The sequence below is a fragment of the Typopeltis vanoorti genome, chromosome 1 (genome assembly GCF_054136105.1).
Source record: "Typopeltis vanoorti isolate ZY-2024b chromosome 1, IOZ_Tvanoo_1.0, whole genome shotgun sequence".
Lineage (NCBI taxonomy): Eukaryota > Metazoa > Arthropoda > Arachnida > Uropygi > Thelyphonidae > Typopeltis > Typopeltis vanoorti.
Genome location: NC_143549.1, coordinates 173,976,704 through 173,993,180, shown reverse-complemented (window position 1 = coordinate 173,993,180; position 16,477 = coordinate 173,976,704). Strand labels below are relative to the sequence as shown.

Sequence of the window (16,477 nt, the reverse complement as noted above, 5' to 3'; positions counted from 1 at the left end):
AAACAAGAAAACCTAGGTAGGAGAACACATCCAATTTGCACATAAAAATGCATATTTCAGCATAAGACTAATAACTTTATCCTAAAATTATGGTTACAAAAACCAGTCCAATAGGTTGTAAGCTATAAAAGGCTCTTAGTTATACCAAAGATTATTATTTTTATTAAGTTGTGCTAAGCTACATACATGGAGAATTTCACTCAACTCCTCTACAAAGTTGGGACCATCCTCCTCCTGAATATCAGAACTTGAACCTCCTCTGCACCTGCAGAACAGTGGCAGCAAAATTATTCAGACTCAGAGAACTAAGGTATTACCAGTAGGTTCAGTCCAGTATGTTCTCTAGTAGGATGTTGACAGAATAATCATTTTAAAACTTACCCTCAAAAGGAGAGTGATATTGCAACTTCATAATGTTTGACACACTGAAATCATCACTTATATATTAACATGATAAAAGAAATCAAGAAAAGTAGGACTTTGCTCTAGAGTTCAAACACTGTTTAAACTACTTCAAGTTGCCAATAAACAAAGTGGAAGAGTAGCAGACTAGGTGAGGAAATTAATCTACTACCTAATGGTGTCTCTTAGATAGTTTCTCCCTAACAATTTGATTGTTTTATGTTCTTTTTAATATCACTTCTAGATAGTAAGAGGTTGCAGAACAACCCTATGACAAATTGATGCTGTGCGTAGAATATGGAAGGAATATCCAAGGCTGTTATTAACAGGCCTGCCAATTTGAATGTATAGGCAGAAGGTGTCGGTGATAATAAATGACTACTTCATCAAAATCCAGTACCTATACTGCAGTGGTTTGAACATCAGTTTTATCATGTTTTGTGTTTTAGACCTTCCAGGTACATCCAATAAGTTGTGTATTTCTTCTTTGGTTTTCTTAAGAAAAATGTATACAAGTTCCCTTTTAATACAGGACTGGTCATACTGATAATTTTCAGAACATGGTAATCTGAGCATGAAGCTACATTTGGTCTTTAGAGTAGGATTCTCTGATCATCTAACATTTTATTCTCCCCTGATATGTATTAATATTAAAAACTGCTAAAACATGATTATTAAATCATGTTTTATCATTTCTAAATGATGCATATGAATTACATCAGGAAATGCTTGTATGAACTAAAAACTACACTTATGGTTTATTTAATACAGATATTAGCTTTTGACAATTTCTGTTCTTTTTTATTCATACAGTGGCAATTGACCTGATCGTGCAAACAATCCAAGACCTCATGCGAAACCCCAACAAAAGATTGAAGAACAAGATTCTTCACCAAGAGAAGAGGATCAGACACTATTCAGACTCCCAAATTACACCTCATTAACTTAAAGCTAGTATTATCAATTTGATAAAAGCTCCAATACAATCTCATTTTTTGGTCTCCCCCCCTTTTTTTTTTCTATTATATTATTTAAAGTGGGAATACATTGCTTCTCTTGAATAATATTAAAGGAAATTATCAAATAGGTATTTAAGGTTTTTTTTTTTTTTTTCAAATAGTATTAATGAATTAAAATTAGAATGTTTTATTATTTATTCATGCAAAGAACTAAATGGATGATTTTATATAAGCAGGCTAGCATATATCTCACTCAGGAAAAAAGCAGTTATTATACTTAACTAAATATGAACTAGGTTTCTTTAAACGCTTGGGGTGGGGGAAGACTCATTTGTGTAATAATTTTTACTGCTAAAACAATTACATCCTTAATTATTCACATCTCATGCTTGCAAAAATTTGGGAATTTCATTGTTCCTCAAACAATATTTGAAATTCTGATATTAGATAGTTTGTGGTTTATGTTACACAATGATATAACTGCCAATATCTTTAAGTAACATTTGATCGAATTTTAGATGAAAATTTTTATTTCTCTACTGAATACGTATTAGCATATTTTCTTTCTGTATTTCTTTTCCAACAACTTTATGTAGCTAGAATAAAAACTAATAAATAAATGAATACAATACAAATTACTTTCTTCTACTTCTTTTTTTATTGATTCTCCTTCTAGTTGTAACATTATGGGGTTACAGTTTTAGAAATATACTTAATTCATACAGTCATCTCATTTGGTACCAGGAGTGGTATACCAAAACAGAGAGAGCAAATGACACACCAGTTGTTTAGTTTGTCTGAAATTTAAGAATAGGTAAATAGCAATATGAAACTTTATGGGGGACAAAATGTCCCCCATTTTTTTATAATCGTAGATTTTGCCATACATACAGTGAATACATAGTGATATTACTGGACTTTGAAGAAACTTCAATAGACTACTACTGAGTAAGATTGTTGGGTATCTGAGAGATATCAACAAAGAAAACAAAGCCATATTTAATTTAAACTTGTATTAAATTAATTTAATATACATTAATTTGTTTATTTTGTAAGTTTGTAACATTGTGATAAATTTAGTTTAATCTTTATCCAAGTGTGAGCAAACAAAGTTTGCGCCTGAAAGTATCTTCAGGACTAGAGTAAGGTGGTACAACACCGAGCAACTCGTTGCAAAGGTGGAGCAAGCTAACATCACTCCTATCAGTATCTCTCATAATGCTATTGCATTATGGATTATATATCTCCCATAATGCAATAGCATTATGAGAGATACTGAGATAGGAGTGATGTTAGCTTGCTCCACCTTTGCAACGAGTTGCCCGGTGTTGTACCACCTTACCCTAGTCCTGAAGATACTTTCAGGTGCAAACTTTGTTCGCTCACACTTGGATAAAGGATTAAACTAAATTTATTATAGTCTAACCAAGTGAAAAATAAACTAGTAACATCGTAGATAGTTTAGAGGGAAGTGATATAGTTGTTTTTCTGATAATGCAAAGCTAGGATGAACAATAAGAATTTGAAGAGAGTAAAGCATGTATTCCCTGGTTCAAAGTTGTTGCATATATATTACATAGCGTCATCATAAATATAAACAAGTGTATCACATTTTTCACATTTTAAATGAACATTGGCAAGCTACATTTTCATATTTTGATCCTATAATTTACTGAGCTTGGCCCAACCTAAAATATATAATATGATCAGTCTAAGTGAAAACAAGATCTGGTGACAAAAAGAAGAAACAGAAAAGGCTTTGATTAAAACAAATTCATTGTGAAATATGTGAATGTTCCACAGTAATTCACTAGTACCATTTATTAATTAGAAGATTTCAGTGATAGCATTCACCAGCGAAGGAGCAAGTAAAGATCAAGTTAATATAGAATTAGTCAAACCAGAGTCTATGAGTGATTTAAATACCCATAAAATGTCTGCTCCTGTTTCACTATCAACTTTTAGATTTGATCTGACTAAATGGTTAATAAATGCAGATCAGTCACATTCATTGTTTTGCACAAAATGTGCCATTCAAAATAAAATAAGTCCACTAATGCCTTTTATTTCCCAAAGGGAATAGGCAAGGCCATTTAGCCCTAAATAATTTTTGAAGACTAGTGTGTTACTAGTCTCCACCCTTAGTCTCAGGCAAGCTATTCTGTGATTGGCTATCAGTGATTTTAGTTGACATCCAGGTGAGTTCAGCAGATGGCTGCTATCATCTCATGGTTCTTAATACTATATATTACTGTCTGATATAGTGTGAGTTCTACGGTTCATCTTCTTGAGTTTATGGAATGCAAAATCCAAGTTTCCATACAATAAAAGCTCACTTGCCCATGCCAGAGATCACTTAACTTGGGAACTGATCAAAGGGAGGTTTAGAAAAACTTCTTCTAGTTGATGACTAGAGTCTAACTTAGAATGCTCTTTCTTTGGGTGGCCTAGCACTACAGATGTAACATCATTTCCACAGGTCTTTCAAAATATGGAACGGAATTTGAAATTAAAGCATACAAAACAATACAGCAAAAACTAAGATATGCACAAAAAAAGAAATTTTTTATAGGAAAATAAGTAATGGTGAGGTTGTTAAATGAAACTGGCTAATCTCAGAATCTACAGGAATGCAGTGTTAAGTATGTATTTAAAAGGATGACGTAATGAATTATGTAATCAATTTCAGATTGCATTTGATGATTAAAATGGACAAGCAAAAAATCACAGCACATAATTAAAATTAAAAAAAAAAAAATTGAAATATTTCACTTCCACATCCACTGTTGGCTGTTAGAGTACCAAAAGTCTGCCTGAACAGACACAGAATTGCAATGGTGAAAGAAAAGCACATAAATATTAGATTAAATAATTGCAGGAGTTTAATTTCTGACAGAGAGGGATATTGCTGTTCATGGTGAAAATGAAGTACATAATAATAGTAATGATGGAAACTTTTGTGAGTGCATTGATCTTCTTTCTGAGTTTGATGCTTTTCTGAATGAACATAAGAAAATACGGAAACCCAGGAAGCAGAAATGTTTCTAATCTTCCTGCTTCATCAGCTACATATGCAAAATTTATCAGTTTATTAGGGTCAAAAATATTGGTACAAATCACAGCTGAAATTAATGAAGCTAAATATGACATCAGTATAGCTTCAACACTAATATATGTCATGCAGATCAGTTGTTCATTATTTGTTATGTAAAAAGATGGAAAATTTGTTTAGATGGAGAAAATGTTAATGATCGCTTCCCTTAGGTCCTTGACCTGTTGCAGCAATGTTTATTGTAATCCATCCTTCCACTGTTTATATTATCTTCCAACCGTTCTTCTACTGCTTGGTTTCAATTTTTCTATTTGTCTAATTATTCTTTATTTTTACATTTTGTTGGCATGCTTTTCACTGTTCGCATCCTTTCATCTACTGGTTGTAAGGCACACTTTTTGTATATTTTTTCCTTTCTGTTTTTACCAAAGTTTGTTTTTCCTAAGGGGTTTCACAATTGCTGTTTAACTGATGACCTTAATTCTCTCAGCTCTTGTTTCAGATGTATAAGTTAAAGCTGATCTTATTATACTTATTATTATACAAGATAGGAGTAGGGAAAAGGGACCTCTGCATTTCATGTATACTAATGCCAGGAGTATTAGGAACAAGAAGGAAGAATTTTTGGCCTTGGTTAGCTCTTCCTGGCCACAGGTTATTGGCATTAGTGAAACATGGCTGACAGAAGATGATATAGTTAATGGGAGAGAATGTGTAAGTTACAGTATGTTCAGGAGGGACAGAGAATAAAATGGGGGGAGGAGTGTTATTGATGATAGCTGATACACTGCAACCAAGGAGAATTGAAGTTGTATTGCAGGATAGTGAAAAGAGGCTATTTGGTGTGAGATTGAGACTGGCAGAACAAAATATACAGTTGGGTGCTGCTATAGACCAGGTGATGGAATAGATGGTGGAGATAGTATGCATAAACAAATTATTGAAATGAGTGGAAGGAGGGTAATTATTATGGGAGATTTCAACTATGGTAACATTGATTGGAAAGAGGAGAGGACACATGCGAGGAAGGAACTGGATTTTATTCAGTTATTAAGGAATAACTATCCGAGACAGCATGTAATTGAAAATACTAGGGGTTTGAGAGTGCTTGACCTGGTAATAGCATCCGAGAATTTGACTATAATGAATATGACCATGTTGCCACTTATTGGTGAGAGTGATCATAAGGTCTTGACCTGGGAGGTGGCTAAAGGTGTGAAATTTTCGATTAAGACCGAGTATATGTGGAATTACCATGCTGGCAAGTATGACAAGCTTAGGAGATTGCTGGGTTCAGTGCCATGGCATGTCAAACTGCAAGGGCTGGATGTCGATAGAGCATGGGAAGTGGTCAAGGAGCATTTACAGGAGGTTATGGCTGATTGTATACCTAGAGTTTGAATAGTAAAACAAGTAGGGGTTAAATGAATGAATAACACCATTAAGCTTGAGCTGCAAAAAAAGAAACAACTGTGGAGCGAATTTAAAGAGAAAGGTGACCTGCAGGCACACGAATGGTATAAAGCTCAGGCCAGAAGGGTAACGAGTGTGGTAAGAAAAGCAAAAGCGGAATATGCAAGCTAAAGAGAATCCCAAACAGTTCTTTCAATATGCTGCAAGCAAGAAAAAAACTGTACACGGCAGAATGATTTTAAGGAATGCAGATGGTAAGGAGGTCACTGAATCAGTCGATATAGTGGAATTACTGAGTGAGCACTTTGCAAGAGTATATCATCCAGGTGGTGACATTGAAAGAATGAAGGAACCATTAGTTTATACGGGAGTTGTGATGAATGAAGTGGAGGTGAATAGTGTATTACAGAACCTTAATGTGAATACATCTGTGGGACTGGATGGTATACCAGCACGTGTCTTACGTGAATCGGCTAAAGAATTATCAGTGCCCTTGACCATGTTGTTTAATCTGAGTCTCGGGTCTGGTTTAGTCCTGAAGGTGTGGAAAGAGGGGAAAATAGTTCCACTGCATAAAGGAGGATCCAAGACTACTGTTGCAAATCACCAACCGATCGGCATATCAGGAGTCGTTGTCAAGGTTTTGGAGAAAGTAGTCAAGGGAAAAATACAGGAATGGATTGATGAAAATGAGATACTGTACAGGGGGACAGCATGGCTTTGTGAAGGGATAGATCATGCCTCAGTAACTTGCTCAAGTTTTATAACACGGTGATGGCTGAACTGGATAAGGGTAATGGGTTTACAGTGATACTGCTGGACCTGGACAAGGCCTTTGACAGGATACCACATGGAATTCTAATCCATAAACTGCAACATATGGGAATGGATATAGGGTTGGTGAGATGGATAAGTGGGTGGTTGATGGAGAGATATCAGAGAGTTTATTCAGGAGTGGAGTCCAAAAGATAGCCTGTTACTAGTGTTGTGCCACAGGGTTCTGTTCTTGGACCACTGCTGTTTAATTTGTTCATTAACGATATAGGGAAGGATCTAAGAGGAACAGTTCATTTGTTTGCTGATGATGCAAAGTTGGGTAGGGCAATAGTGAATGCAGAAGATGTCAAAATCTTGCAGGATGATTTGGATAGATTGGAGTTCTGGGCTAAGGAGAATGGATGTCAGTTTAATGTGCCAAAATGTAAGGTTATGAATTTTGTGGTGAAAAGATTAGCAGCAGTATACCACATTGGTGGAGCTGTACTCCAGGAGTTTGATGAGGCCAGGGACTTGGGAGTGTTGGTGGATAGGGAGATGAAGTTTAGGGGACACATTGCAAAAGTGGCCAAATCAGCTCATCAATTCACTTAGTTGTTGAAAAATACTTTGACAAGCAGAGACAAACAGGTTTTTGTTCCTCTGTATCGAGCCTTGATAAGACCTCATCACAACTACTGTGCCCAGATTTGGTCACCTAGGTTTCTTCTTGATGGGGAGGAGGTGGAGAAGATCCAGAGGCGAGTGACCAAGATGATAGTAGGTCTATGGAATGAACCTTATGAGAACAGGTTGAAGATTTGTGGGTTGCAGAAATTGGTTGATAGGCAGAAGAGGGAGATATGATTGAGACATTCAAATTGCTGAAGGGTTTCTATAGGATTAATTCAGAGGATATTTTTGAGATCAGGACTGGTGGTGGGAGAATTAGGGGATATCTATGGAAGCTGGGCAAGAGTGTGGTTAGTAAGGGTGTTAGGGCTGGGTTCTTTACTTTTAGAGTGGTAAATGAGTGGAATAAGCTGCCAGAGTCTGTTGTGGGTGCTATGACGATGAATGAGTTCAAGGCAAGGTATGATACATACTGTAAGAATGTTGAATACTTGTGTGGACATGATGTTTAGGGCCTCCCTCGATGAGTCTAAGGACTCTCTGGAGTCGCCCGTAATAATAATAATAATAATACTTTTATATATACTTGTCTTAGTTGCAATATTTAGATTTTACTTTTTTCATATTGTTCTATTTAAACATCCAGAAATCTTGTTTTCCTTAAGAACTTGTTCTTTTACTTTATTTTCGGTTTTTCCTTTTGAGTTAATACAAATTCCTAAGTACTTAACATTCATTTTTTTTAGCTTACACCTGATTAGTTTCCTGTTAATTACAAGTTTTTTCTATTGTTATTTCCATATTATATTTTTGGCAAATCTGATGGTATGAAATTCTTCTCTTTGTAAATTATTGTCTGTGTCTTCTACCATTACTATGTCATCTGCATAGAGATTAGACATATGTTATCAATTTTTATTACATTTAGTTTCTTGTCTTTTAGTTTTGATATTATTTCATTCATTAAAATATGGAAAAGTAGACAGAACTTAACGAATCACTCCAATTCCTTTCTTCATTTCAATTTCTTTTGCTTCATTATTGCAAAACTTGATTACACATTTATTATCCATATAAATATAATTAATAAGCTTTTATATTGGTTTTTATTTTTCTTTTCACTATTATATTTAAACTATCTTGTAATTTTATACTGTTGAATGCTTTAAGTAGATTTATTTATAAAACATAAAAACTGGAATGTTATATTCTATTGATTTTTCTATTACTTGTTTCACTCCAAATATTGCATCTATGCAGTATGATCTAAGATCTAAAATCTTCATGTGCATCATTTAATATTAGTGATTAATTTATAATTTCTTGAATAAGTTTTGTACAGATTTTCAAGATGTATCCCTCTGAAATCATCTGGTTCTGTTTTATCTCCTTTTATAAAAATTATCACTGTGATACTAGTGCCAATCCATCTATTTTTTTCCCTCTATTCATCTGGTATTTGTTTTTTAGAAAACACTTAATAATAGTTTAGTTAACTGAAATATTATTTCTTGTCCTCCATAGTTTAAGAAAAATTAGAAATAGAAAAACAGCTGTATTTCATGTATTCCAGCTGTTTTTCTATTTCTAATTTTTCTTAAAATGTTTTCTGTTTGTTGTCTTTCAAATTCTCCAGTAAAATTATTATTTTTTCATCTTTTTCCATTTCAGTAAAGTGTTTTACCCAACATTTTTGTTCAATTAAGGATATGTATATGTATTCACATAATTCATTTTTTGGTTTCTAATTAATCTCCATATTTTCTTCTGTGCACTATAAAAGTCGTGTTCAAGCTGCTTTGATTAGTTATCCCAGAATTCTTATTTCTCATTTTGTTTCTTAGATTTTGTTACTAGTTATTATTATTATGTGACACCTCCAAAGAGTCCAGAATGCCACTATTGTCATCATCATCATCATCATCATCTACACACAATGCCATCTATTGCTCACACACCATCACTAGTATTTTGCGAGTGTTCTCATGGGCGATTTTCATGAGGGATGAAAAAAACCAAGTTTCTGGGAGAAAAAACCCTGCTGCCTCTGTATGAGATCGGCTAACTCACATTCAATTGAAAAAAAAAAAAAAAACCACAAAGATTATTTTCATCACAACAAGAATTGAACTTAGGTCTTTTCCAATCAAAGGGTGCAGTGCACTATGGAGGCACTTTCACTTCTTAAACTTTTATATCTGTTATATTTATTCAAAAAGGCTTTTTTTTCTGGCAACAGATAACCTCCTCTGAATACCAAGGAGTCCATTTCTTCATTTTATTTCCAATTGTTCCCCCCCCCCCCTTCCAAGGCTTCATATGCCACTTGTTTTATATTAGTTTCAAAGAATTTCAAGCTTTGAAACTGATATTTGAACTTGGATATCAATTATTTCTTCAGATCTGATATTTCTCTTCATTACTATTATTATGTGACATCTCCAAGGACTGGTTGCAAGAGGGCACTCTATTCCAACACAGCTAACCATCTCCCCAACTACTTAATTCTCCTACTACACACAACTACCATTAGCACCATCTACTGCCCATCATTACCACTAACAACAGTATTTTTGTGTGTAAATTGTGTGTGTTCTGAAGCCTAATTTGCCTGTATGTGGGATGAAAAATCCGAGTTTCCAGGAGAAAAAACTCTGCTACCTCCATGTGAGATCAGCTAGCTAGCTAGCTGATATATAGTTGATATAAAGATTCCTTTCATAACGACGAGAATCAAACTTGAGCCTTTTCCAGTCGAGGGGTGCAATACACCATCATTCTTCCAATTGCTCTGTGGAGACAATTATATAGCTATTGTTGATAAGTTTCCTAAGGTTTTTTTCTCTGTGTTATTTTATGATTTTCTTTATCCTTTCCTTCATGCTTACATGGTGATCAGAATACATCATAAAAAATTATGGAAACGACTACCGCATTAGAGTGAAACTGTAGTTTAATATAAACCAAAATAAACACTCGCTGTTTCGACCTTCACATTAAGGTCATCATCTGGAGTATATACACATATATACAAAGAAACAAGCTGCACTACAATCTACATGGTATGCTAAAGTTACTGATCAACTATTAAAACTATTGGCTTGACCTCTGGTGGAAAAAAAAACCCTTACTAATCAAAGCTAGAGTCCTGTTGTTGTTATTATTATCTATTAGGTTACAAAATTAAATTAACCTGGAGAGCAACATGTTCACACAGAAAAATTACTTATATAAGTGTATAAATTACAACAGACCAGTATGGATAGTGGTCAATAAAAGCTGAAAAATTGCTTAGAGTTTCTAAAGTCAGGGTTTGCTGACTTGGATGGTACACATTCAGCCCACTCAGTTTTCCAGCAAACTCTGACTTTAGGACTCGAAGCAATTTTTCAGCTTTTATTGACCACTCAATTCAATTGTGTTCTCTATAGAACACAGTTGAATTGTGTTCCCACTCTCCAACTCGTGATAGCACAGAGGTTTGTGAAAGTCTTTAGGTGGCAAAACAATTTTTATTGCTCAATGTGACTGTTGCCCTATTTATTAGAGACCTTTAGTACCCTAAAGAAAGTGCCATATTTCAGAACAACAGTCCCAAATTATCTAACCTATAGCTCTACAGTACAAATGTAAAGTTCCCATTCCCTAATGACAAGCATATAAACTGTTTCATACAGGCAAGAACTGAGTAAAAAAGGCACTCACTCAGCTTTGTTTTTAACACTTAAATATCAAGAAATTTTAATAAAGTTTATCCAGTAATGAACACTGGATCTCATTATTCTTTTTTTTTTTTCTTTTTTTTAAGAAAAAAAAAACTTTTATCCATCCTACAAATATAGTCCTTTAAGAAGAGGTTATTCGTTTCACAGAAAAATATTTAACAATTCTTCACAAGATTCTTTTTTTTTCTCCTTTATGATATTCCTTATATGCTATTAAATGACTGAGACTTTGTATGAGACATTTATGAACAGAGGATTGGTTCAAACTCAACTTTGGGTTGCCTCTTATTGAATTAAAACACACTGTGAATTCAAATACCCTGAGCAGATTTTATATATATATATATATATATATCACCACCAATTTAATCTTAAATCATAGAGGAATTCTCCCTCCTTATCTCATTTTCCCTTGAACATGTTAGGCTCAATCGGCAGTCACAGCCAAGTAACTTTAACTAATTAAAGCTATGTTAGGGTATTAATCCCATCAGCATGGACTACTATGTCTATCAATTGAGTGCACATTCTCTGGCCAATGCTCAGTGTCCTCCAGGTCAAATGCACAAGAATGGTTTCTAGTGTCATATGAATTGGTTTTGGTTTCAGGTAGCATTATTCAATACATAGGTACAAACAAAAGCATATATAAATGTAGATTAAAAAATTCTGCCATTATTTCTTTATCATTATTTTTACAATCTTCCTACCAGCCATGATCTGTTTTCAAATTCACTAAAATATGAATATGAAGCATATAATAGAGTTGAAAATAACATGAAGATAAGATTAAGTCATCATTTATTTATCTCCATTACAAGGTGATAATATTTCACACTGAGTAGAACATGTAACTGAATTAACTTACATTCATCACTGTGTCTCAGATTTAGCATTGAAAGCAAGAAATAAATAGTTCTTGACAGTGGCGCACCCAGGATTTAATCTTGGGGGGGGGGGGAGTTGAACGGATAAAAATATTTTTAATTATTTTTATTTGAATGGATTAAAAATATTTTTATCCGTTCAACTAAAATTCGTTAAGCTTCATTCATTAAATAAAATTCATTAGGTGATTATAAAAATTTATTTAAAGAATAAAATCCAGTTTTCTTTTCTTTTTACACAGCTCTTGAATTATTTCAGTCGTGGTTACATTAATCTCTCTGTGTATATACAGCAAAGCCAGTCCGTTCAATCGTGATTGTGTCATGGTAGATCTTAAATAGGTTTTTAAAAGGCGTAAGTTAGAAAATAACCTTTCACTGACGCATGTTGTTACCGGAAGTATTGCAGATATTTTTAATAAGTTATAGATGTTAGGATATATCATTTTGTCACACTTTGAAACTGCATCAACGGCATTTTTGCATGGAGCTATTGCAAACAGTTTTTCAAATTTCTTATACCACAACTTGTTCAAAATTGCTGGATTTGTATAAGGCAAATCACTGGCATACAACTGACGAAAATCTTTCATTGCACTTGCTGTTGGAGCATCTTTTCCTTTGGTAGAAGAGAAAAAAATTTTTCAAAATGTTGCGGTGCTGAGTGAAACGATCCTGAAGTTGAGTCAATATTTGATCAATAAATGGAATGAAAATAGTTCTCCTGAAATACTCTTCTACAGAATCAGCTGGAACATTGGACCTTAATGTTTGTTTTGATGTAGTCCTTGGCTTTTTAATGTCAATATTAAAATTATTGGCTTTTATGCATGCTTCATCGTAAATATCTTTAAATGAAGAGTGGTGTTTCACGAATAGTATTTAATTGAGCCACAACATTGTCAACAAAATTTAGGGCAATTAAGAGGTCACTGTCAGATTTTTGCATTATTTTAGACAATGGTAAGGTGTATGCAAATATTTTTTGCAAGCTAAATAAAGATATTATAAAACCAAATTCACACAATGAATTATTCAAAAGTTTTGCATTAGAGGACGAGTCTCTGTCTTCCCAAGAAATTATTGTTTCAAGACTATGAATCACTGCATCATATAATTCCACCATGGTCATGATGGCTTCATGGCGTTCCACCCACCTAGTCGGGCAAACTTGGCATAGTTTCTGTCTCTTAGTATCCGGTGTATATTTATCAATGTTGTTAACAAGGACATCCTGTCTCTTAGGGGTATTGAAGAAATTGTGTACCTTTTCAATTATGGCAATTCAATTTCTTATATTTCAGTCACAGATACAGCATTTCCGATTGCCAAATTCAAACTATGTGATGCACAATGAACATAAAGCTTGTGGATATATTAGCTGATATGTGAGATTGGACACCATTAAACTTTCCAATGGTGTCCAATCTCTGATATGTGAGATTGGCCCCATTAAACTTTCCGCTCATTGATGCAGCACTGTCATAACCTTGCCCACGTAAACATAACAAATCTATGCCATAATTATTTAAGCTTTCTAATGTTTTGTCGGATAAGTTTTTTCCTGTAGTGCTTGTTACAGGAACAAATTGTTCACAAATTTTGTTGTCATTTTCTTCATCTATATACCTGGCACACAAGGAAAGATGTTCAGTGGTAGAAATGTCACAAGTTTCATCAACAAGAATTGAAAAACATTTCGCTGAATTAATTGTTTCAACTAAACGGTTCAAAATGATTTCATTACATGCATTTATAATTTGATTTTGTGTGTTCCAGCTAATGTAGGTAGCATTTTTGGCAGAATGTTTAAAATGTTCAGCCAAGTTTTTGTCACCCGCATCGATTCTCGTTCTTAACAAAGCTTGAAATTTGTCTTCATTGGCGATTGGCTCCTGTTTAAATGAAAATTCTCCATTATCATGATGTCCTCTCAAGGGTATATTTTGCCGACCACATAAAATTACTGATTTTATAATTGGCTCTAATCATTTCCAATTAACTGCAGCTTGTAATGCACTATCTACATCAATTTGTCGATTGATTAGAATACTTTTTCCATCTCGAATATTGTTTAACTTTTCGTAAGTCATAACAGTCGTTATATGATATTTTGTTTTTGAATGATTATTAAATTTTTCAATGGCTTTCTTCCAATTATCATAACCTTGCATAACTAACTGCCCAGGTACTTCAGATTTAGATTTTCCAACATTAGCAGGTGCAAAAAACATAATATTTACAGTAGCACTATTTTCAACTTGAGAGTACACAAGCCATGTAAAATTTTCAAACCATGTGTATTGAAAACTTTGGTTGTGAATTGCAGCACAGGTTGCAGGAAAATAAATTTGGTTCTGGTTTCCACAACTTTTTCACAATATCTAAATTATCGTCAGAATTAAGTGTCTGTTCTTTCAAAAATGCAATGTCGTGAGAATTATTAATAACTAAGGAAGTACTTTCTTCTGGATAATTCGATGCTTTTGTCAGACCTACTACTGGGGAAACCGATTCCAAATCGGTATTGACAATATTAATAGCACCAACATTGCTACTAACATTTGAATCATTCTTTTTTGGTTTTTTTGAAATAGTTAAATAAAATACTTTGCGTAAGTTTTTCAGCCATAATTTGAAGCACAAAATCCAAAAACAAAATAAAATCTTTTACAAATTTAACTTTAAAATTTTAACTTAACTTTAATGTTATTGAAGAATTTATGTATGGTAAGGTTACTCTTCAGAGATGGAAAGAAGTTTCAAGTTCAAGACATGCTTTTCAACAAACTTAATGCAAAATAACAGAATATGAGCGTATCACACATGACCTATGACCGAGCATCTGCAATGATTTGCCAATACATGATACCTGTGATCCTCTCTGGCCCAGCTCGGCAGCGTTTCTCACCCTTTCTAAGCCCAAGGACAAGTAAAATGCCTAAAACAATTCTACGGACCACTAAGTTATGTAATTTTTTTAAAAACCTATGTGGGGATTACCAACATTTAGGAAAAACTGCCATTTATAACAATAAATCTAAAAGCATGTTTTGAATATATATGGAAACATAATTAACTTGGAAGTAGACGAGTAAAAGTGTATCATCATCGCACAAAGTTTTAATTTTTATTAAACAAATAAAAATTTGTTTAATAAAACAATATGATATAATTATTTAGTTTTATTGAGATGATTGAGCTTCTCGGCTCTTGCAGAATTGCTGGATATCTGGCTCAATATTGGTCAACTTAAGTGAAGATCGGCACACACACACACTAAGACGAATTCTGTATTTTGTTTTTATTTGAAGGAGCGATGAAAATCCTTTCTCGCAAAGATAGGTTGTAGAAAACTGCATGACGATTTTCGGTGCTTCTTCAGATAATTCGAGAAATTCACTTCTCAGTGAAGGCAAGATCCAGAATCGAGCCAAACCACGATGACGGAATTGCATTTTAAGCCCACTCTCACTTGAAAGCTCAATTAGCTGTTCTTTTTTCGATAACGAAAGGTTGTTCTTGTGACAAGCCTGAAATGGATCGTGAACCCACAGAAATTTCTTATAAAAGTTATTCGGAAAATATATTTCCAAATTCTGTTTCAGAGTTTTGAGGTGGACACAAACACCTTCCCAGTGGTTAAATTCTAAACTAATAAGTTTTGAGGCCTATACAAAATAACCAATTGTATTTACCTTTTGAATACTATCCAGGGAAGCTCCAAACCTCCCTGTCATCATACGTTCGTAATCAGGCTACTGTTGATATTGATTTATATACATTCAAATATACATTCAAAACTGTAAACAATTGTTGAATAATACAATAATGTAGGCATAATTACCGTAAAGGGAGAAAAGTCACAAAACAGAAAAATGTTCCTACAAAATAACCAATTGTATTTACCTTTGAATGAGATCCACTGGTCGAGTGTCCAGCAAGTCAGCAAATCTTTCCTTTCGTTCAGCATATTAGTATTATCGCATTGCAACTGATGGGAATTCTGTTTCTGTGGATTCGTTAGAATCCACAGAAACAGACCTCTTTCTCTTCAGAAACTACACACAAACTGTCATTACAAACTCGTTTTGTATTATCACTGTCATCTAAGCTATTTTTCCGTTTAAAGAAGGTACCAATGTACTTATCCATAATTGAAATACCATACTTACTCAAATACAACTCGCCCTCGCATATAACTCGCAGCCCTGATTTTACTTTTCGAAAAAAGAAATTAAAAAATTTCGCATATACTTCGCAAATGAAAAAAAGCTGAAACACGTTCAGAGCGGGGGATAGTAATTTCTCCCGCAGTAAACAACACACCCTCCCCAATAGCCACTATATTGCAGAGGCAAGAAAAACAAATACTTTTATTATGTCAGTGAATAAGGTACCAGCAGTCTGTGTAATATATTTCCCAACAAATAGTGCAATTAGAGACAACTGGGATAAAAACGACACTAATTAATGAATCACATGTCCTTTCATACAGAAACTATGCTATTTAGACCCAAGCAAAACCATATGTTGCACCGGCAAATCTAACTAAAACTATTGTTATTAAATGTGTGTTAAAACTTAGAAATATATAGTGAATGTTGTTATGGCAGTTTCACATATGGAATTCGGTTGAAGAGAGTTAGC

General features: G+C 33.9%; 2 protein-coding genes across 4 annotated transcripts in view; one reads left to right on the top strand and one right to left on the bottom strand.

The window, feature by feature from the left end:
* Positions 1–1,982, top strand: part of LOC150110652 (uridine-cytidine kinase 2-B-like) — a 169,617-nt gene extending 167,635 nt beyond the window's left edge. For 2 of the 3 annotated variants that reach the window (XM_090400023.1, XM_090400045.1), the window contains one exon: positions 1,216–1,982. In XM_090400023.1, coding sequence (XP_090256149.1) covers positions 1,216–1,346 — 131 coding nt within the window. In that variant the 3' untranslated portion in view covers positions 1,347–1,982. The remainder of the gene's footprint in view (positions 1–1,215) is intronic. The other variant, XR_016549005.1, reaches the window with a different exon arrangement.
* Positions 1–16,477, bottom strand: part of LOC150110651 (uncharacterized) — a 368,437-nt gene that overhangs the window by 27,867 nt on the left and 324,093 nt on the right. The gene's annotated exons all lie outside the window — the stretch shown is intronic.